The sequence below is a fragment of the Patiria miniata genome, unplaced genomic scaffold (assembly GCF_015706575.1).
Source record: "Patiria miniata isolate m_02_andy unplaced genomic scaffold, ASM1570657v1 HiC_scaffold_2, whole genome shotgun sequence".
Taxonomy (NCBI): domain Eukaryota; kingdom Metazoa; phylum Echinodermata; class Asteroidea; order Valvatida; family Asterinidae; genus Patiria; species Patiria miniata.
Window position 1 is genome coordinate 10,510,833 of NW_024037058.1, and position 23,287 is coordinate 10,534,119.

The window sequence follows — 23,287 nt, forward strand, 5'->3', positions numbered from 1 at the left end:
TGTTCTCGATCGTCTGCATGCACTGCACGTATCTCTTGAAGTGGAAGATACTAACCGTTACTTTGGGTTAAATGACTTGCAAAATGATGCTTAAAACATATTTGGATTGCCCGTCGGTTGCTCATTGGTTGCTCGTTTGTATGACGCCACATAACAGGACACGTGCATATTTTGTGACGATGAGGGTGGTAACTAAGGACGCTCGTTGCATAGCTACTCGTTTCATAAACGATGGATGGGTTTGCGTACGTGTTTTTATCAGCATGTCAGTGAGAGCTAGGGTCTTACAGAGACGTAATAGGTCTACAAAAAATCTGCATTTTTTGGTTGGTGATACGTGTTTTGGTAATTATTTTTTATTATTTCATAGTTTCTTTGTTAGGTTCAGGGTGATTTCTTAGCCCTATAGTACAGCTCAGCTGGAGGCTGCAAACATTTTTCTATCTTAAAAGGCGGATTCTTCCAAAATCCTCGGGATTTTACTGAAGCAACCGTTTCTGTTTGGCCATGGACATCCTGTTTGGATTTATTTATGAACCTTGGATTTAGACAGTTTAAATGCATAATAAATGACAATACGATGGGGGAGACGATGTAGTTGACGTCGATGGTGATAACGAGGAATATAAAAGTGCTGGTAAAAAGTGCGGTAACGGTGGTGATGATGATAAAAGTAGTGATGAGATGATTAGCCTGATGAGGGTGAAAATGCCTCGCTGTGAGGGTGGTGATGGTGATAAGGATATTCCCGGTTGGATGGCGAGGATGACACAATTATGATGGTGAAGAGAGTGATGATTGTGACCCTGTTTGAGGATAATGTTGGTTGTTACGGTGCATGGTGATCTGGGTGGTGAGGTTCGGGTCATTAAATATATCAATGTACATCATTGGCATTTGCTGTAATTTTCAGAGGGTTTAGTATAATAGATCAAATATTGTTACACTGACATGTTTGAACTTTTGTTTTCGAAAATGCAAGAAAAACCAAGAAAAACAAAAGTTGGGGTTTTTTTTTTCGTTTACACGTTTAAACGTGTAAACGTGACATCCTAAGTTCAAGTAGTCTGGTTCCATGACTCCACTAAAGATAAAATGGATCAATTTATAGATGCCGGAAAATTGTAAGGTAAAGGAACCAGTCTAGCTGACCTGCACCCGTTCATAAACATGTAACCAATAGCAAACACAATTTTGACTGAAAAAATGTTAAATTTGGAGCAGTAGTTGAAAAATAGTTTTAAAAAATATTTTGCATAAATTTCCAACGGTGGTCGGCCGACCACCGTTGGAAATTTATGCAAAAATATTTTTTTGAAAATAACTTCACACCAGGAGCCATAATTTGACAGGATGCTTTAGACCGTTCCAACATCCTAGTAATAGTAGTATTTCGTAAAAACGTGGGAGTTTTATTTTTCGATGGCAAATATGCACGATGGCAAAATACTACTTTGTCAATCGCTTAACTCACAAGATTTATCATCATGAGACCTGAGTCTTGTTCCTCCCTTCCGAAATGGTCCGCCGCCCCCCCCCCCAAAAAAAATGGTTTAACATGCAGTTGACACTTGCTCAGTGGCGTAGCACGGTCATTTTTATTGAACCCCCCCCCCCACCCCCTGCTATCTACGCCCATGTTGCTCTTTGCACCTATCATGGTCAGGTTCCTGAACTATAGTATCACGCATGAATACGCCCACTGTGGTTTCGTTTGTAATATTCAGAGTCTAGCTACGCGCGAAAAACATTATCACGTTGAAATTTGGCGGGTTTCGTACAAAAGAGCGTTACACAGACTGGACCGTGACATTGCCGGTACGTGTTAAAGATAGAACTGTGAAATCCATGGAAATATTTACATATATACGGTACGTACACGATATATTAAACATCATGCTATTGGTTTTCTGTCCGATATAGATCCTGTGTAATTATTGACTAAGTTCATAGGCAAGTTTACATGCTTTGTCAATGAATTTCATTAAATTATCGATCTCATATCGATGACTCGGATTTTCCTTTGTGTGAATTTGGTCCACAACAATAAGTGTCTCACTAGCTGTGCTGTGATTCACTTGTGACAAAATGTATACACTCATGTTACCATAAAATGTACTGGTACATTTATTTTAGGAGTTGTTCAATTCAAGTTTCAAAGCATATACATGTGAATGCATGGAACGGGGAAAAGGGAAAAATCGGGAACGCAGGGAAAGCCACGTGTGATTAATCGAGTAGCCCTCAGAAAAATGAGTCACGCTTTATTTACATCTGGGTTTTCGAAGGGTCGTTCGCCATGCTGTTCAACATTTTCTGAGTTTTTTCTCTAAATAACTTTTCAACCCCCTCCCCACACTAAAAAAATCTGATTTTGGTTGGTTCGTTTACAAACCCTCGTAATAACTGTGATTAACCTTGTCTCATTTCATTTTACTGTTTATTAATCTTCTTAATTATATATTTGTAATGTTTTAATTGCTTGTTCTATTTTATACTATTGTATGCTTGTTGTAAATGCTGGGCACCTTTGAAAAACAGTGTTCCACTGAAAAGGTCTCCCCAGGATAAACAAGAAATAAATAAATAAATAAATAAATAAAGGTTTTTACTTTTTAGAACAAAGAGATCCGCCATGAGAGCAGACTGGTTCCTAGACCGTGCATTATGATATTGACAGTACGTTAAGCTGGGAACCAGATTAACTCACAAGAAGCGAATTATTGTTGGGCTGCAAGTAATGTCGAAATTTGTAACATAACAATTCAATGACTAAACGTGGGCATTTTTTTTTTTCGGTCGATGTCTCACTCAAACGTTAATAACGTTTTTATTCCTATAAAATGGGAATTTAGAAAAGGGCTTATTTTTTTTTGGGGGGGGGGGCGGGACGAAATCAGAAGATAGCACGGGAATGCAACTTCAATGGGAAGATATTGGGGATGAGTGGGGGTCTTCCCCATCACGTACCATGCCAAGATGTGACATAATTTCGTCCCATACGGATTACCGTATCCGCTTTGATAAAAAAAAGATTCCGTGACTTCCGTGTTGCGCGTGCGTTACGTGCTCTATTCTATTACACCACACTATACACGCTGCATGGTGTTCTGAGAAACGGGAACAATTTTTGAATAAAATATGCTCGTATTGTGGAGAAATAGATCACATACAGTGGAAATAAGAGGATCACAATGCAAATTAAGTACATTGTAACTGTATGGCTTTTTATTATCCTCGACAACCCCTCGTTTTTGGTACACACTCCAAGAGTTTTGTGTTAAGCATTTAAACACAATCTTTCTATCAGTTGTCTACTTAGAAGCTGACATATTAAGTGTCCAGCCCTTAAACATACATCATCAATTGCTGAACATTATCCATCAATACTCTGAACGTGTTTAGTATTAAAACATTTTTACAAAGTGATAGGCTTACGGATTACTGTATGCATATCAGCATTATCCATCAATAGTCTGAACATGTTTACTATATTATCCTCGACAACCCCTCGTTTTTGTTAGTCCAAAAATTGTGTTTAGCAATTAAACACAATCTTGTTAAAAGTTTTTAAAATTAGAAGCTAAAAAACTAAGTGTCCAGCTCCTAAACATACATGATCGATAGCTGAACATTAACCATCAATACTCTGAACGTATTTAGTATTAAAACATGTTTACAAAGTGATAGGCTTATAGCAAGATTGTCTATTGAAAAGTGTTTAATTGCTTGACAGTTTTTGCTGTGTGCATTTTAACACTTTGCGTTTAGAATCTATTTGTAACTTGTTTGTGGTTTTCTGTTTATGTGTGAGTTACATAATGAAATGCAACAAAAACAAACAATGATGATATTCAAAAGTCATGGTGACCAAGCCTAAAAGACTGTTTGTGACGGATGACATAAAAGGTTGCACAAAAATCAGGTCACGGTAGTTGATGATTTAAGCAGATTGGAATTACGTGGTACAGCCATGTACAGCTAAAAAAAAATATGATGTTGGCCAAGTTTATCATAGAAACGATCCATTTGGGTGTGTGTTTGTTTACGTCGTTTTGTTTTTGTTTTTATTCCCTTTTGTTTGGGTATGGGGTAGAGGGAGGGGTGTCATGGACCTTAGCCTTCCACACGGGCACATGCCTAAACACATTGACACTATGGTTCAAACCTTAATATTTACACTGTTAGTTAAAATAGTGTGCCTGATTGTAGGATTTTATCAGCGCTCCCCATTGAAAATATGGCACGAGCCCCCCCCCCCCCCTCCCCACCCACCTATTGATTTTCGGAGGCCTAAGTGTCCGGAGAAAATAACCGGTCTACATTTCAGCACGCCTCCCTGAAAAAAATATCTGGATCAACCCTGCTAGCCCCCCAACAAAAATATTGGCTCTAGAATCGCGCCTGCCCCACCTACTGGCCTTTCCTTTTTGTCTCGCCTGAACTTTGTTCAGGAAAGAGACTATGCTAATACTATGTCTGTCCTTATGTAGTTTGTATGTAGTATGTATTTATGTATGTGAGTACGTATGTGGTATTTTGGTTAAAGTTTAGTAAAATTGGCCTAATTGCCAAATTTAAAGTCCAATTGGAACCAAACTTGGGTCATAGGTGCAACATGGGAACCTTCACATGATAATGATGTCAAATGTCACATACCAAGGTCACAGGTCATCTTGGGTCAAGTTGTAAAATAGGCTGAACATGTACAATTGGTCTCATTTGGAAGTTGAAGTCCTATTGGAAACAAACTTGAATCATAGATGCAACATGGCAACCTTCAGTATAGTCACTCTTTAAAGATAATCGCGAAAGCAGGCGAGACGCATGGTTCGAGAACCATCTTGTGTGGCAATAATCATACTGGAAACACAACATATTGGGGGGGGGCGCCTAGGAGAGATGACTAAAGTGTTATATTAAGGCGTGTCCTTTTTATCTTGTCAGCATTTTTGCTCTATACTTTGCTTATGAATCGTCATGGAATTTTTGTTCGTATTTCGGGGGATCACTAATGAATGAGTTCATCCAAAGTGGGCTTGAAAAGTTTTAACACTTAGTCAGAAGTTTGCGCAAAACTATAAAAAGCGCCGAGCTTAAGAATCATAGAATCATAGATTTTTTTCCCGAACCGTTTGACTTTGACAGTGCATGTTTTTTCTTGTTCAGCTTTCCATCCAATTCATTTCAATAGCTGCGTTTTAAATCCTTTTTTTCGGTCGTGTTTTGCTGGTTTGAGTGACAGGTTTTTTTTTTAGCTCTGCATAGTGCTACATTTTTGAGTGAGTGATGTCATTGTTTTAAAGTGACAGAAATCCGCAAACAATAAGGATTTCTTTTGTTACACATCGGGGTGGTTTTTTTTTTGCTGTATTAATAACGATTACGATAGTAAAACTGTTTGACTATGTCACTACATTTTGTTTTTACGAAAACGTCGTAAACGAGATCAGTATAAATTCCTGACGGCACAGTGCTTGCAACTGTGAGTTTGTCTTACCTTAAGGAGAGTCATTATCTCAACACTAAACACAAAGCGACAACGGTCAGAAACCCCGGTAGACTTGAAATTTGAAAGGAATTTGTTACCCGCACATCATCTACATTTTTTTTTGCTGCTTACCTCAAATATCGTGTACAATGCAATTTGAATAAAACTGTCAAGTGAAGTAGGCGTAGGTCTACATGCCTTTCCTTTTATGGTATCGCAAGCCTAGGTCGTTTTTTTTTTCTTCACTGTGTGCATTAAACCGTGAAACCGGAAGCCAAACTACTTTATATTATGCGTGTCCGTAAATAAATTGCATTGTACCGTTAGCGTTTCATGACGATGAGTATAACTGCGGCAATTTTAAATCATGTTTGATCGCGCTTAACTTCGGCAAAATGTAACCATGTTACAACCGAGAACAGTCGTACAGTCGTTAACTTAAAGTTGTTAACAGCCGTTAGTACATACGGAAGCCTCGTTGTCCACTGTGCTAGAAAAAGTTTCAAAAACGCAACTTCATTTTCCTCTTCACTCCAGGATACTATGTTTTCCCGATTTCAAGTACATGCACGCAAAGAACCTCGACAGCTACGAAGCACGCAGTCTTACATCTACTACACGGACGATAAGAAGGGGGAAGGCGCTACAGGCAGTGTATTTGGGGGCAGAGAAAAGGTCGGTATTGTTTATGACATTCTGTCAACCATCAAAGAGTTATCTTTTGTGGGTTTAAGAGGGTTCTTCGGTCAATTTATTTCAGTTTCGGTCCAAAATTTTGGTCACTGATATCAATTGAGGGAATAAACGTTAGTTGGAAAATATGTGATAGCATTGCAGCGGTGGCAGCTTTTTGGATGTTATCACCCCTTTTTCAAATGTCCATGGCCTATACCTTGCACATACGCACTATAATCATTTATGCCCTGATTTGATACTGCAAACCTCCGGGCTGATGGCCTGTAGCAGGGGTAGTTGTTTCTCTGTTTGACAAGTTCTTCTGCAGTGTGAATAACTACAATTTATCATTATTGTACAATTTGTCATTATTGTACAATCGCATTATCAAGTAGGGGCCCGTGACCAGCTAAATACCTAGGCATAGAACTCACGGACAACTTCATATCCTGGAACAGACATGTAGGCACCACCTCCAAGAAGTGCATGATACCCCTTGGCTTCCTACGACGCAACTTGAGCAACGGCCCTTGTGAAATAAAGACCCGCTGCTATACCCGTGTGCGGCCTATTGCTGAGTATGCCAGCTGTGATGATGGGACCCACAAAAAAACTTGAGAACATTACCAAAATCGAATCTGTCCAGCATAGTGCTGCCCGGTACGTCATGAACAACTACCCCAGCGACAGCAATGACAATACCACGCTAAGTAAACTTGGTTGGGACTCTACAACACCGAAGAGCTATCTCCAAAGTTAACAATGATTTACCGGATCACCAACAAACTCACTGACATCACTAACAACCACTTTATCCCGGTCAACTCATGTACCAGCAGTGGCGTATCCAGAGCCCCCGGCCGCTTTTTGTACTCATTTTTTTTGTTCAGCAATTATTTTAATAAATGATTAGAGAGTTCTGACATCGATCCCCAAAAAGATAACCCGCTTAAAATCAGTACAATTCGCCGTGCAAATGGGTATATAATTTGCAGTATGCATAATAATGGCCAGTTTTGAAGAGCGCCCGCATTTAGAAGGCGGGGATCAGCCCGCCCCCTCCCCCTTTTTTTTTTTGATTTTACACCGGCCAAGTGTCTGGAGAGAAAAAAAAAAGTGTCTACATTTCGGCGCGGATGATAGCGTAAAGTCGTCAGAAGTTACGCGACAAAGACCCTCACATTTCAACCAGTGTACTACAACTCCAGGAGGGGAAGTAAATCTTGGTTTCTTGGTTTTCTTGTTTTCTCTAGAAATCTGGCGAGAGGGTAGCTGTGAAGGTTTTCAACAATGTGAGTTATCGGAGACCCGGCAGCGTGCAGCACAGGGAGTTCGATGTTCTGCTTAAGCTCAAACATACCAATATTGTGAAACTGCTGGCCATCGAGGAGGATGTAAGTTCAAGTACCACACTGTTTAGTCAAGTCCTTACAGGTTCTCATGAATGAGTCAATTACAAGCCACAATCAAAAGCGGTACGCTATATATAAACTGTGACTATATTATGTATACACCCTCAGTTTCACGTGACCCTAACACTAACTCGTGATTTGACATGTGATTTGCTTGTGATTTGACTTATGATATGACGTAGGTAGGCCTTGATATGCACGAAGTGCGTACACACTCGCCACGAAGTGCACGGAATCCACAAGAGACATAAAATAATTCCACTCCAAAAAAAATTCAGTTACAGGCCGTGAATGACGCCCTTATTTTTATAACCCCCAAAAGTGTATTTGAATTATGAATTGATTGATTCATAGGACCCATTTGTATTATGTCAGTTCATACCAGCACTTTGAGGCCTGTAGTATCAGCATAAGTGTTTTCGATATGTTTCAGCGACATGATTGTATGAAAATAATATAAAAACCCGCCTATCATGTTGAGATATCAATCCGGTTTGTAAACTTATGTTTTTTTATGTCTTTATTTTATCCAAATATCTTACATTCTACATCCGTCTTTTTTGTGATTTTAATTTTGCAGTCTAGTTCCCATGACCGGGTCATCATCATGGAGCTGTGTGAGGGCGGTAGCCTCTTCAATGTCTTGGACAGACCCGAGAACTCCTTCGGCTTGGCCGAGACGGAGTTCAAGATCCTTCTCCGGGACGTCAGTAAGTAGACCTCATCAGTTGCAGGGAAGGTCGTATATTCTGTAAAAGACCTTTGCTGTCTTCCGAGCGGTTTATCATTTACAAGTAGTTGTAGTCATATCCCCTGGGAATCAGCACCGGTCTGTCATTGGGTAGCGTGGCAACAGTGCTGATTCCAATCTCCCTTCTTAATGGTGCAGATTATCCCTGACACTTATACAAGGGAGAGAGAGTATGAGAGAGACACACGCACAACCCCCCTGTAATGTTTCAATTCCAAGCCATTTCTCCTTCTATTGAATTCAACTCATACTTTAACTATCTCACTTTTACAATCAGTTGTCCTTAACCCAACCCACTTAATTGTGATTGGATTGTTCGACCCTCCCTTTATCCCTGATTGGCTGGAAGTTTCATGGAGCGTGGCCGCCTCCTATTTTGTGTAAAAGCCCCAAAATGATAGAGTTTAAACAGTGACATCATTTTGGCCTCTTTGTCTGTTGCAACTAGCCCATATATAGATGCACGGCATGTCATTTCCTGAGTCAAGGTGGTGGCCAAAAAAAAAATAAAAAAAATTGGCGGCCATCTTGAAAAAAAAAAGCCCGTTTGGGCGCCATTATTTTGGAGGGAAAAAGGGGGGCCTCCTCCTTTTTTTTCAAAAAGGCAGGTCGCTAAACATGTTTTTTTCCTACTGGCCTAATTTCGAAACAACTGAAACGTCATGCTTATCATGGGTAAATATCAGATGTTTAGTTGTGATGGAGAGCAAACAGGAATTGTTGAGCTCAAACACTGTTTGAAACATCCCAATCAAAATAGAAATGACCTGTCAGTTAGTTGTTTGTTTGTTTTTGTTGGTGGGGGATTGTGATCATCATCACGAGATTTTGGATCATCGAACATCAGACCATGGAGATCTATGACTGAACAATGCTGGCTGTCGGATGATCTTTTTAAAATAGATTTTTACCCTTTTTAAAACTGACTGTCACATGAGAGGTCGGGCTATACAGGGTATTTTGGAGGGAATTTTACTTTCTTGTCTTTTGTCAACGACTCAATGATGACAATGCCCGTTGTGCATTGACCTGAAAAGAGGAAGTTTTGCTGAGTCAGCCGAAATGGCGTGATATGGGCTTAGCTTTCAAGCGGAAAATCCCCCTATCAGAAACCTTCAGTGTCAACGGTTATCAATTTAATTCATCCAATACAGTAACTAAGGATTTTCTTCTAACACGATTTGTGAAAAAAATTCAGTTGTGCTGTTACTATAGTGTAAGCGTTGAAAAGTTGAACAAAGAAACGACCTCCTGAACCGGTGCTCTGTACCGACTGAGCTATTGTTGACGGTTCCCGAGCTTTGACTAGGGTGCTAGTCAAAAGCCAATACCCGTAAAGCCCAAAGCCAGCAGCATAGTAATGTGCAAATCTGGGGAAAAAGCAAACGGGGACCACTCAGAGATGATACGGGTTTCAAACCCCACTCCATTCAATCAAATAATAGTTTGACCCCAGCAAGACGACCCCAGCTAGACGTCTGTACTAGTAAACGGGAGGTCGTGGGATCGAGTCCCAATGTTTGTCTCACAATCACTTGGGACAACACTGAGTGAGCATTGTCACGGTTTTTGCCTGCGAAATCGCAGTTGAACATAATCATTTCAAATCAGGCGCATTTTGCAGCGAATGTATTTTGAAATCAATTCGCATAAGTATTAAAGGGTCTGTGAAATGAAGTTTTCTGAGGAACATATTTTTTTTGCAACTCTCTACTCCTCTTAAAATGTACAAAAACTATTTGACATCCTTTTTTTAGTTAATTCTATTGGAAAGTGCACTTCTTTAAACATTTAAAATTATTCATGCTTTCCGTTCAACTGAAGGACGCTGTTGTTGTGATGTCATTTCAGGAAGACACTGTTCTGTTAAGGGGTTTCTGTTCAAATTGTGAACCTAACAAAATGCTTATTAAAAACATTTGTGAGAAATGATTGCACATTGGCCTGACAAAACAACGAATCGCCAAAGAAAAGAGAATATAGGACATATAAAATATCCACCATTCTGGCAACGTTTTGTGCTGAAATAACTAACATTTATTTTCTGTCTGAAATGACATCACACTTAAGCCCATGAATATGTATATTTGCATAAGCATGAAAACCAAAAATGGACAAAAACAACCTTGAAAATGGCAAAACGAAAAGTGAAAATAAGATTAAATGGGATACAAAGGTACATTTTCAAGGATTGCATGAACAAAAGTAGCATTGCATGAGACCTTTAACCGGCCATTATTATTGAGTGATTTGAGAAATTTGAAAGCTGAAGACATATTTCGTGGATTTCGGTTTGCTTGAAAACCACCAGCACTGCCATTTGTACATTTTGTAGTCTTCTAAGTGATAATTTCTTACATTAATTTCATCCAAATTAAATTGATGAGTTTTGTTTTCCTTTGCTCATTAATTATATTACTTATATTATAATATATTATTGTCAGCATGAATAATAAACCACAAACCATTTTGGAAAAAAAACCAATTACATTTTAACATAGGTCATGGCATGAAACATCTTCAAGACAAAGGAATAGTGCACCGTGACCTCAAGCCGGGGAACATCATGTGCTGTTACGAACCCGACGGCTGTTCCGTGTACAAATTGGCTGACTTTGGAGCGGCTCGTGAACTCGCAGAGGGCGAGAACTTTGTCAGCATTTATGGGACTGAAGAATACTTGGTGAGTATTAAAAAAAAAATCCATTTTGAGTTAGGTAATCATCCGTGTCTTCCCTCTACTGATTACTAAATATGTTATCCCGGTTTCCTTGAAAGTCTAATAAATACCGTTTAAATAATAACGCATACACATACTTCCTTTATTGTTACCTTGTTAATTGCTTCCTTTATTGTCTCCTCGTAAATCTTTGTTATACTTTGGTCCGAGATTACTTTGTTTGATGATATTTTTTTAACCGAAGTTGAGAATTCATAGACACATACAGACACAATATGGAAGTCATTAGGCAGAGCTTTCCGGGATCATGCAGCAATCGTGATAAAAAAAATAGGTGCACATCTCAGTTTTAAATCCGGTTTCCTCAAATCGTTAGCCCATATAGGGAATTGCAATGGTGACCACCAATCGCCGTCAAGGCCTAGTTCGAAGAAAACTCAATTCTTGGCTGCTTTCGCCAAGTTCAAAACCATGTGTTCCGTGAACATTCTGTGCACACGTGCACATGTTGGCCCCAAGGTCATCGGTTGAACAAAATTCTATCCAATGAGAGCTCAGATCAATTTAGCCGGATCCAGTGCATTTGGTGGAATAAAGCGGTCGGTACCAGTCAACAGATCCGCCATATCCCGGTGTCATATGAAATTTAGACTTCTATGAAGTCTGTCCTCTTTCACCTTTTAGCCCTCACATTATGGCTGCCACAGTCCTTATTATCCTTACATAATAGGCATGCAACCAATGAGTGCGTATTTCACATAATCCAAATTTCATAGTACACCGGCTCCAGGATCTCAGGATCCGTGTCGTTAGGATATCCTATATGGCAATGAAGTGGTGGTTGCAAGAGGAAATCCGGTAGCGTACGACGCCAACGTCGTCCCCATAACATACTTTATGTTCAACCCTTGTATCCAGTACTGTAGTAAGCCTTTAGTCAAGGCGTGCGTGTCTATGACCCGGACGCGTGGCGCCCCAGATTCTGGCACGAAAAAAGACCAGTCGAGTGGCGAAGACACGAGGGGCTAGTCTTTTTACGTGCCAGCATCCGGGGTGCGTCACGTGTCCGAATAAGCGCGTGGGACTTGACTAAAGGCTAGATTGGATACCGCAATTAGCACGTAATGGATTTGTATCGTGTATTTGGTGTTGTTATTTCCAACGTGTATTACGTGTTTTCACGTTAATTTTAATGATCACGTCCACACCTCAAAACTAATCAGTTCCTTTTCTATTTGCTCTTATTAATATGGATGTGATCTGCATATTGGTTGGATAGGATTGCCGACATTTAAACTTTGAAACAAAAAATCGTGTTTTCCTAACTCAAGCCACGACGAATTGATTCTGTCTTTACCCCAGATACATACGGGGAAAAAACCCGCTGAGGTACAGCACAGGCAGGCACCAGGTTATTTCTCGTTGCATAGGTATACACAAATATCGATATGTAAATGATCCAATACCAGGGTGAGAGAGCAGTTAAGAGGTGCTCGACATCATGTGAGGTTGTTGCGATGCCCAATAATCAACCCATTCCCTTTTTTTTTCTTGCAGCACCCAGATGTGTACGAGCGCGCCGTTCTTCGGAAACCTCTTGTAAGGCCGTTCACGGCTTCCGTAGACCTTTGGAGCATAGGTGTAACGCTTTATCACGCCGCTACGGGGGTGCTCCCCTTCAGACCATACGGGGGCAGAAAGAACCGGTCCACAATGTAAGTCATTTGCCAAAACAAAAAAGCCAAACAAATATAAATTTGCAAGTGACTGAAAAAAAAAGAATCATATAGTTCCTGGAATTTCTGTTATTTTTACAATACATTGAATGGCATAATTTGAGAAACGAAGGATATCAATTAAAGAACTCATGTAACGGAATTGTGTTCATTATTATGGAATTTTGATTTGCACCGTGTGTTTTAATTAATGAATGCTTGCGTTTTGCTCTTAACCGATGTATTTTATGTCACTGTAGTCCACTAAGCCGAAGGCTCGCGAGAAAACACTCACATGCTTAGTTACTCGGCTGGGACTCGAACCCACGACTTCAGGCTTTGTAGTAAAGATGTGATTGTTTCGATTTAGGACACAACTCAACATTAAATGTACAACATTTTTCGTAGGCACCAGATGACGACCCTGAAAGCGTCAGGAATTATTTCGGGAGTTCAAAGAAACTCGGAAAATGCACCGATCGACTGGAGTAGAGAGTTACCCAAGACGACTCAACTCTCACAGTGAGTATATTCCTATTTCAGTTACATGTGGTTATTGTGATAGTTTTTGCAGGTCACCAAGTCAGGGTCAGAGTGTAGTCCTGCCTTTGTATTTGACTGATTTACTGACTGACTGACTCCCCGATAGTAACTGACTGACTGACTGACTGACTTTCACTTGTGATTTTGACTTGCTTCAGCCTCATTTTCGTGTGCTTCGCCTATCCCACACTGACTGAAATCATGACTATCAATACCACCTGCGAATTAGACATGATAAGTCTCACATTTGCCCCCCCCCCAAAAAAAAAAATGACATACCAGACCCCGTCAGACCAAATTGGTCGGGGACCAGTTTCTCTGCACTCGTTTTGAGTACTTGAAGAGCTGGGTAAGTTTTTACTACTTCCAAGACTCTGTTGTTTGTCCTATAGACGACGTTTTCTCGTTGCTTACCTTGTTTTGTCGTTGTTGTTGTTTTTTATTCAGAGGTCTGCGCTTTCATTTGGAAGAAATGCTGGCTGGTCTCCTCGAAAGTGACGTGACCAGAATATGGTCCTTCAGGACATTTTTTGACACCGGTCAGGCCATCGTTAATATGACTGTCCTGGATGTGTTCTACACCGTGACGTCACAGCCTCTCAAAATATACATTGATCCAAGACATTCGTAAGAACAATATGTCTTTAATAAAGTAAACTGAGAGCAAGACATTGATTGGTTACAACTCGTGCAGCAGAAACGTTTCGGTATACGTGATCTAGGTTAATAGCACAATAGCACAATACAGCACACATTTACAATTTGCTGGACTTGTTGTTCACGGTGGCCTTCAGCCCTGCATAACTTTCGTAGTTGTTTAGAGCCACCACACGTTTTCTGACCAAACTGTGTAACGTTTTTCGATCTTCCATCACGAAATGTTAAGATTGCCCACCTGATTCGACCCAGGCTGGAACTTACAAATGATGTTGTGAGCAACCGGAGTTTGTGGCACTGCTTTGGCGGATTCGGCAGATATACCGCCACGATTCGACTTAATAGGCTTTTCAATGAAACTTGACCTGGTTATAAGAAAGGTGAACGCTTGAACTCTGAGGATATGTAGGCCTACATTAACTCATTCGCATATCCGATTCGTTTCCTCTGCCACGTCAGCAAGTACAAATTATGAAATATATATATGTATATTTTTAAAGAACTTTAACATTAACATTGAAATATGTTTGCATCTTATAACACACTACCGAGGATATTCATTATTAGAAATATTGCAGCAATAGTTTTAATGTATTTGTGACACCCAATACTTCTGGAAGAAAAACCTACATAAATTTCCTCTTTAGATATTGGAAGTATAATTTAAGTTTACAGCTTCAACGATATAGAGTAGCCATTTGTTTATAAGGTTATTTGCAAGGAGCCTAATGTTCTGAACATTAAATCAATCCGTACCATTGTTTCTCTAAAAACATGACATCCAAAATAGTGATTTTCCGCTCAATGTTTCTGCAGGTTTGCTGAGTTTCAGGAGAGCGTTGCCATACAGACGTCATTGCAATCTGTCCATCAGATGTACGTCTTCGGAGATGCCGTATTTTACCCAGAATCCAACGTGCCGTGCCGAGACTTCCCTGAGACGACGCCGGCCAATCCCATATTTCTCTTCAAATCGACGTTTGGTGGCTCTGTCTCGCCAGTCGCCCCTGTCATCCGTAAGGCCATCAATATCTGGGTTTTTTTTAATCAAGATACTTGACTCATAAGTAGTTCAGTGCTCGAAGATCTCTCGTACAACTTGTGTCAATAGGTCAATATTGAAACGAATATCAGATATAAAGGAATCGATATTGTCAAATGCGAAGCTATTTTTGGATTAATAGTTTGAAATCTGTTACATTGTTTACCAAAAATGTGCACCCGCTCATTGTTGGAATGTTTAGGGCATCATTATTCGAGGCATTTTATGACGCATTGATTTGCCAGACTGTTTTTGAGTAACTAAAACGTGATCGCCCTAGACAAGTATAGTTCTCTAGTAACGACAACTGCCATTTTTTAAAAATTCTCTCATGTACTTTTATACCAGGAAGGCTTTTTAAATTGATATTCCAGCCCAACTTGTTACTTCCGTTAAAGTTACAACTTTCCTTTGATTGTTGGAACGACGACAGACATGGTCAACCATCAAGGTAGGATGCTCCGTTAGCTCTAAATAAAACCTAAACCGTGATTTTTTGTGGTTTTTTCGTTATACAGCAACCGTACCGGATGTTCCATCTAGGTATTCATTGAGCACAGATGCACCTGCGACAAAGGTGAGTTTCAAAAATGAATGTCGTGATCACTATGATAAACTGTTTACAGGATGCTAACAGGGTGCCGTTGGATAGTTCTTAATTTCAGGATTTCTTCACATTTTTTCAGTTTATTTAGATCGGTAGAGCATCGAAACTTGTTATCGCGTCAGTATCGTGTGCTTGCAAAACAGTTATTCTATATCTTTTCTATTTTAACACTTCTGGTACCAAGCCAAGGATTTCCCAAATAGTGCCCTTGGCACGTAAACTCGGAAGCCTAAAGAAAGCTGTAGAGAGAAGACAATGAGAGGAAATTACAGTTTTAGAGGTGGAAGGAAAAGCCCAGAAGAATAATATTTGGGCTAAACCCACGGAATTTAGATATATTATTATATATGTTATATATATTTATTGGTTTCTTTCAGAAAAGCATCGCTGCCGTGTTTTGTCTCAAACGAAAACAAGAACTGCTACTTCTGATACAGAAATTAATGAACGCAGCCGTGAAGGCCTTCACGTGAGTTTCTTTGGTATCTTTTAAACTTAAAGCTCCTTTCATCATAACTTGTTTAGCAACATTTTTACCACGTTTCACACATTGTTTTTACCAGAATCATTGTTGCAAAATAGTCGTTAAGTTTTGATTGAGCGTTTTTCATCTGGTAACATTAGCACTACTTCAACACATTTGATACTTCGCTTACGATCTTGTGGAGAAGCGGAAGGTTTTTTTTTTGGAAAAATGTACAATTTATCTATTGCCGTCATAACCATTTCTTTTCACCATCCCCTAACAGCCTGGTAATAAAAGAAGAAGTGAAGCACCTGGAATACTACTTGAATAAACTGGAAAGCCAAAACAAGACGTTGCCGTCGGAACTACAGAGCATGCGCTCAAGAATCGATGCGACTCAGACGCTTGTGGGCGCTTTCCGAGATATTGCCAACGGGAAAAAGATCGAGCTTGGCAGAAAGCAAGCCGCCCTTGAAATCTCCGGCAACGAGGTTGCATTGGAAATGGGGAATATACGGCAGGTAATGTTCTGCATTCGAAGCATATAATACACTCTTAAAAGTGTTGTTCCTTGTCTATCCTTGTTTGTATTGTTTATTGTTATACCTCATTTTTTGGGAGCATTTGACTGAAAAATGTGTCCTATTGACATATACATTTTGACAAAGAAAGATCTCATTTTTTAAACAAAAAATCTTCATTTTGATCCAGACGTTTTCCACGTTTGAACTGATGCAGAGTTGTGTCGAGTTGGCCAGTTTGGCTATTTATGTACATGTGCCGAACGAGTTTTACCAAATATACTAATTTCTCAGTATATGGATAATTGAAAGTGGGAGGTCCGCAATCGGTTGCCGCACTGTTTGATTTGTTAGCATAAAAGGCAAAACAATTTTCAAAGTGCTGTTTCTGAAGGTGGAAAGTGTGGTTCACGAAGAGCGAGGTTCGTTTACGAGGTTTTCAAATGTGTTTTGTGTTTTTACGATATGCCAAGAGAATCATGAAAGACGGATTATTTAAGACAAACATGTTGACGGAGAAGTGAAGAATATGACTGTTAATTAATTTTACAAAAGAAGTTTTTTTGAAAAGGCATAACTTTAGTCGTAGACTATAATGTCAAGCCCCCGTTACCTTGCATGGGACTTGACTTTTTGTTTATCTGTTCAGCTCTCGTTACGATTAGAACAAACGGCTGCGACATTGAGGTCGCTCCACCATCAAATAGTGCATCAAGATGTTCTGACGAAGGAATGGAATAAACTGCTTCGTTGTCATCCAAGGGACAAATGGTAAGAAGAAGCACCATTTCAAAAACTAAAAGTGAGTTCGAAGGCAGTACGTCAGTCACAACTTTATTCATTGTCATTATACGGGGAATGGTAACTTAGGATGACATTCCCATAGGGTTGTGCACACAATTTTCCCAACCTTAATGACCCCTAACCCCAATTTCCCATGAGCATCGATCTAGCCTATTTGCGACGTTAGTTGTGCCATTAGGGAGACATTGAAATGTCTCCTTAATGTCCGGTGTCTCCCTAAGGTATAACTTATGACGACAAAAATCTCCTTAGCCTATAAGGAAGGGTTCATTGACAGGAATCACTGTACCTGTATATAGTCATAATATTGTATGATGTGGTTTGGTTGTTATGCACACTAATCCATATTTTGGACAATTTTCCAACGAAACAAACACACAAAGATGTATGTACGCCGTTTTGTATCTAAGAAATTGTTCAGAAAATGTTGTGTTAAAACTGGTTTGTTGTAATTATCTTCTCCGTAATACAGCGTGGACCGTTTTGAAGTCATGTTGTTCTTGCTTCTGGAAATCTATTCAAATTTCTGCCGGGACAGCAAGGAGACCTCCCTCACGTTCAATGCGGAGCAAATACACAAGATGGAGAAGTAAGCTTGGCAATGTCACAGATCGACTAGTGTCTTCACAACTCGATCACAAACATAGCTATAATATTTACGGGACACTGCACCTTAGTGACACATTTCCATATACACTTGTGCACAAAGGTCATAACTGTGTTGACCCCTAACCATAATCTAACCTTATCCTTTCCTCCTGCACCACAAAGAATCAATTTAGGCTATAAGTGACGGGAAATTGGAATTTAAGCATGAAGTGGACGTTCAAACTTTTTAGGTGTTACTCTTGAAGATAACGTGACCCCTAAGGGTATACCTTTGCATAAATCATGTTATTTATATTTGTTTTGGACTTTGGGACATATCTTGATAACCTGCAGTGACACTGCGGCAGTCCTTTGAATGCAAAAAATCGAACGTTAAAATTAAGGAAATTAATTAATTGATATAGTAAAAAAAAAAAGAGTAAAACTTCCCTCTTTATAAAGTAACAGACTACAGAAAGCACGCTTGGCGTAAATTTGCACCACATTTTGCGTTGAGATGACTTGGAACTTTAGTTCGTGTGTTATGATTTAAAAAAAATTAAAAAGAGTAGGGCTTGTGGATTTCATTTTTCGTTTTATCCTCAATACCGCTTCTTTTTTGATAGTAAGAAAACAAAGACTAACCTAAAGAGTTCGAATCGGTAAATGAGACAAATGTTTCCGTCAGGTACTTTAAATTTATTATTTCTGATCTGTTACAGAATCAGGTTTAACGACACGTTACACAAGATGCTTTCTCTGGTTCATGAACACTGTGAAACTAATTGGCTGGAGACACATTCCGAGATGATGAAGTGGTTCGGGTGAGTGATGCCTCGTTGAAATTATATTATGACACTTGCACTATTTGAGATAACCATTTGACACTATTGGACACAATTATGCTCCGTGCCATATCGTCTAATGCAATATTACCGTTATATCAAAATACAGCACAGCCTATTCCTTCAGGCAGCGAATCGCCGAAGTGGATCAAAGCCTGACCCCACTGGTGTCTGACTTTTCTACTGAAGAACTAGCTATAACTAAGGTAACGTAGGTTTTTATTTCATTACAAGGTGCAGTCAAACTCGACTGAACATCACAGATATCATTTTAAGGTGTCATTATTTTCGTCTTGCATTCTCCTCCCTTGCAATTCAGGAAATGCCTTGAATTTGAATGACCGAAGCGCTAAATGAATGACAAAACAAGATTTAGTTGGGTTTTTTTTAATTCAACGCCAAAAATCTCCATATGAGATGAATTTTCACAAACTATATTAGGAAGAATTACAATGTTACATTCGTGAATTTAAATGCACCCCATTTGAACTCTATTAGTGTAAATTTGAAATTGAAATTGACAACGGAGCCCAACGACGTCTTGGAACGAAATTGAAGCATCTTTCCATGCGATTTGAATGATATACAAGTATTAAAGTAACCAAAAATCCTATAGTACACCAACATACTGTTCAACAAATTTTGCGGTTATAATACTTGTAACTAGTATTTTACTTCTGTGCCGAAGAACAGAAACTAGATCTAGATAGTTGTACATATATACTGAAAAGGACAACGGTAAAGAATTTCAAACGACAGGATATTAATATGTGTTAGTATTTTTTTGTTGCAGTTGGGAGAAAGATGTCAAGAGGAACTAAACAGTATTGAAAGTGATATTTCTCATCCACAAGCTGCAAACAGTTTTCATTACAAGGCCCCGTTCACGGTGAGTGGCGCCTCCAGCTCCTAACTTATTCACGTGGAATTTAAAGCATGTGATTCTAAAATTTGTAGAAAAACAATTTGATATCGCTCAGATAAGTACTTCGCATTGATAATAAAAGACGTTGGTAACAAAATTTACATTTGTGACATTATACGTACGCCCCGAGTTCATGTTACGAAATTGACTTAGCAGTATAGTTTCCGCGAATTTCCCAACAAACGTTATTTGCGACGTAGAATTTGCTTCGAGTTCGCGTTCGTGTATAGTGGGCAACCGTCTTGTTGAAGAATACCACATTTTTAAATGTGAATTCCTATACCTGGCGAATTTGACGTCACGAGACGTTCAGAGCAAAATTCGCCGGGTCTCAGAAATGAGTTCAACTTTTGCAAAGTCGTATGGTGCCGTCACAAAAATTCCCTCATTCGAGAATGAACCGGCCTTCCTTTGGTGTGACTTTAGTAGTGAAAGTATCGACAAGACAAGAATCCATGACACGAATCAGGGAAGGTTTACCAGGCTAATACTTACATTACTTTGTGTTATATAGCTTTTGATATACCTTTCCGACCCTTTTTTGTCTGTCAGAATGAAACTCTTCGCCTGGTGTCCACTTCAGCGAGTACGCAAACCTCTGTCGTCCAGCTGGGGGAACCAAAGCAATTCCGAGAGGCAAACAACCAGACACCGTGGAGTGTTTACGTCGTCATCGGACCACGCGAGGGAGGTAGTCTGGCTTGTGGGGAAAATCATGTCCATCATCTAGCAGACTCTGGATTTGCAGACCTGCGGGTGCCGATGTCCCGAGACTTGAAACGAGAGTAAGTCACGAGAAACCGTTTCATTGTGGCCGTTCTCAACAGCGGTCTGTGTTGGTGCCTGTTTTGGTAAAAGTTTGATTACAGGCAGTTTTCCGAACATGGTTATATTTTCTACAACTAAGAAAAGACACCGACCATAATTAATGAATACAGAGTTATTTTGGGAAACAAAAACAAGCAGGGGACACCAAAAAAAGATAGAATTAACACTTTTGATCTGGCTGTGCTCCGTGGTCAGACATGGGTTGCATGGCGGCTGCCTAAGGCGCCTTTACATGCCTTAACTTTAAAAATAACAGTCAGTCAATTAACCTTATTGACTGGTTTTCCTAGTTATTGAAATTGACTAGGAATTTAGTGAAACATAAGCATGCAAAGTTTCATACTATGACTAGCAAAAGTAGTTGGATTTGACTCAAATCCTAGTTATCTGCATAACTATTAAATACTGACCAAAAATTTCTAGTCAGATTGACTGATTTTCAATTGCACCCAGCTGACCCTGAGTGGCTAGTCAAATTTAACTGGTTTCTAGTAAAATCTGACAAATGTATTTTTAGAATGAGATTTCTGCCCGACCACGTTGTAGCTGCGTACTTCGCAGTTTAGCATCTCAGCGGCGAGTAAGGATGATTAGCCCTCGAAAATATCATTATTGTTATCAATAACTGCTGAATATGCAAGATTTCAATGCAAGTGAAAACACGGCATCTTCTAGACAATCGCCTGGTGGCTCAGTGATTGTGACACGCTAAGGGCCGTAAACAGAAGAGAGTTGCCACAACTATCAATTTGGACACCATTTTTATGTCCAACTCTACGGGACTGTTGTGAACAGGTCGCTAGTTTCTCTAATAATTCTGTCACTAATGCTTACAAAACCATTACAATTCCCTCGAAGTCTCATGAAAGAATAATTGTTCCCCAATCTTGGAACAGAAATGGCGTCCAAAATAAGTACCCCTCGTATGGCGATACGGCTCTGATCAGGAATTGTTAAAGCTAACGAATATTGCATCACTAGAGTATGATTTCGCTGATGTCTTCCTGTCTAATTGTTTATTTCTGAATGTGCAGGTTGCAGGACTGGCAAATTCGGAGACCGGAAACCCAAGCCATGGTGAAGAAGAGTCAAGACCTGACCGAGGAAATGCAGAATATATCGATAGACCTCTCCGATCCTAGCCTCGACTTGTACGGATGCTGAACATGAAGACCACAAGTTGGAGAGGACGCCCTGCATGCCGACCTGCCGCTCCGCCTGACGGCGAGATGCAGAAAGGACCCACCGCGCAGGCCGAGAGGATTATGGCTTCGTCTCCTTCCACGTCCTTTCAATCCATCGGAATACATCCTATTCAATAACATCTATTTTTCATCCATGGAAAAATATACCTTAACCATGGGACAGTGGCGTACCAAACATTTTGTTTCGTAGGGGAGGGTTCACCACATACTAACAAGTCCCAAATCCAATTAAACACAGACTCTGGGTCGTATTTTACCTGATACTATTCAAGGTCAAACGAATATATTTCTTGGTCAAAATGACACTTTTGCCATCAGCTTTAGCGTAACCTGATGATCCAGCAATTGATCCAGAAGCGTGTCACATGGCATTCTTGCCATCAGCTTTAGCTGAACCTGATGACCCCGCAATTGATCCAGAAGCGTGTCAAACGACATTCTTGCCATCAGCTTTAGCTGAACCTGATGGCCCCGAAATTGATCCAGAAGCGTGTCAAATGACACTTTGCCATCAGATTTAGCTGAACCTGATGGCCCAGCAATTGATCCAGAAGAGTGTCAAATGACACTTTTGCCATCAGCTTTAGCCTAACCTGATGGCCCAGCAATTGATCCAGAAGAGTGTCAAATGACACTTTTGCCATCAGCTTTAGCTGAACCTGATGGCCCAGCAATTGATCAAGAAGAGTGTCAAATGACACTTTTGCCATCAGCTTTAGCTAAACCTGATGGCCCAGTAATTGATCCAGAAGAGTTTCAAATGACACTTTTGCCATCAGCTTTAGCTGAACCTGATGACCCAGCAATTGATTCAGAGGGGTGTCATTTTGACTGGAAAAAACATTACCAATTCAAATAGAAACCAGATTCCCGGTCAAATCTGACTTGGGATAGTTTTTGGAGTTCAGTCATTTCCGACCTATCATTGCAAGTATTCGAGCAGTGGGGCTAAGGGGGGATTGGACCTCAACAAAGCCGTCGGGTTTTAGCCCTTCACCCGCAGTTTCTACAGTAAAATAAATTACACTCAATTCAAATCGACCCTTTGGGTTGAGAGCGGGGTTCAAACGTCATGGGGCCAACGCAACTGCCCTGAGAAACTAGGTTGGGAATTAAAAACCATATATACACAACCATAGCGATAACAATGAAACTTTGGAAGTGTAAGAACTTAAAGAAAAAAACCGAAAGTGCCAAACAAAAATGTAGAATAAACAATCATTAACCGAGGATTGATGACACAGTAGTTATTTATTCCAAATGAGAGCTACCATGGAAATAACTATTTGGAAGGAGCAAGTATAGCCAAGAAGGAGAAACAGAAAGATACTCGTGCTAAATACTAGGACCAAAAAGGCCGTTAAAGCTTTCTTTAATAAATCAGCATCGATTGTTTAGGCCAAAAAAAAAAAGTCTCCGGTTTCTGGTATGGAGCTTGTCCAAAAAGTGGTGCGGCGACGCGGCTTTTTTTTTTTTTTTTACCCGACTTTTTTGCTTCAAATGTCGGCTGATGACTGCAAATGGTGCCTGAC

At 39.9% G+C, this 23,287-nt stretch overlaps 1 protein-coding gene across 3 annotated transcripts; it reads left to right on the forward strand.

The window, feature by feature from the left end:
* The first annotated feature begins 276 nt into the window (after positions 1 to 276).
* LOC119726479 (serine/threonine-protein kinase TBK1-like) lies at positions 277 to 23,155 on the forward strand. Of its 3 annotated transcripts, none has more exons than XM_038198185.1 (19): positions 277 to 345; positions 6,029 to 6,166; positions 7,420 to 7,560; positions 8,159 to 8,288; positions 10,831 to 11,012; positions 12,567 to 12,724; positions 13,133 to 13,246; positions 13,715 to 13,894; positions 14,741 to 14,940; positions 15,485 to 15,543; positions 15,951 to 16,042; positions 16,323 to 16,560; positions 17,210 to 17,331; positions 17,837 to 17,953; positions 18,675 to 18,776; positions 18,907 to 19,003; positions 19,591 to 19,686; positions 20,275 to 20,507; positions 21,585 to 23,155. In XM_038198185.1, the coding sequence occupies exons 2-19, from the start codon at positions 6,035 to 6,037 to the stop codon at positions 21,712 to 21,714; spliced, it is 2,523 nt and encodes an 840-aa protein (XP_038054113.1). In that variant the 5' UTR covers positions 277 to 345; positions 6,029 to 6,034; the 3' UTR covers positions 21,715 to 23,155. The 3 variants fall into 3 exon arrangements, with proteins under 3 accessions (XP_038054113.1, XP_038054112.1, XP_038054114.1); XM_038198184.1 differs by lacking the exon at positions 277 to 345 and adding an exon at positions 626 to 782; XM_038198186.1 differs by lacking the exon at positions 277 to 345 and adding an exon at positions 1,791 to 1,871.
* The last annotated feature ends 132 nt before the right edge of the window (positions 23,156 to 23,287 follow it).

Coding starts and splice junctions, on each gene's coding strand:
- LOC119726479 (XM_038198184.1), top strand. Junction 8,289..10,830: donor GATCCTTCTCCGGGACGTCA/GTAAGTAGACCT, acceptor ATTTTAACATAG/GTCATGGCATGAAACATCTT. Junction 15,544..15,950: donor CAGATGCACCTGCGACAAAG/GTGAGTTTCAAA, acceptor GGTTTCTTTCAG/AAAAGCATCGCTGCCGTGTT.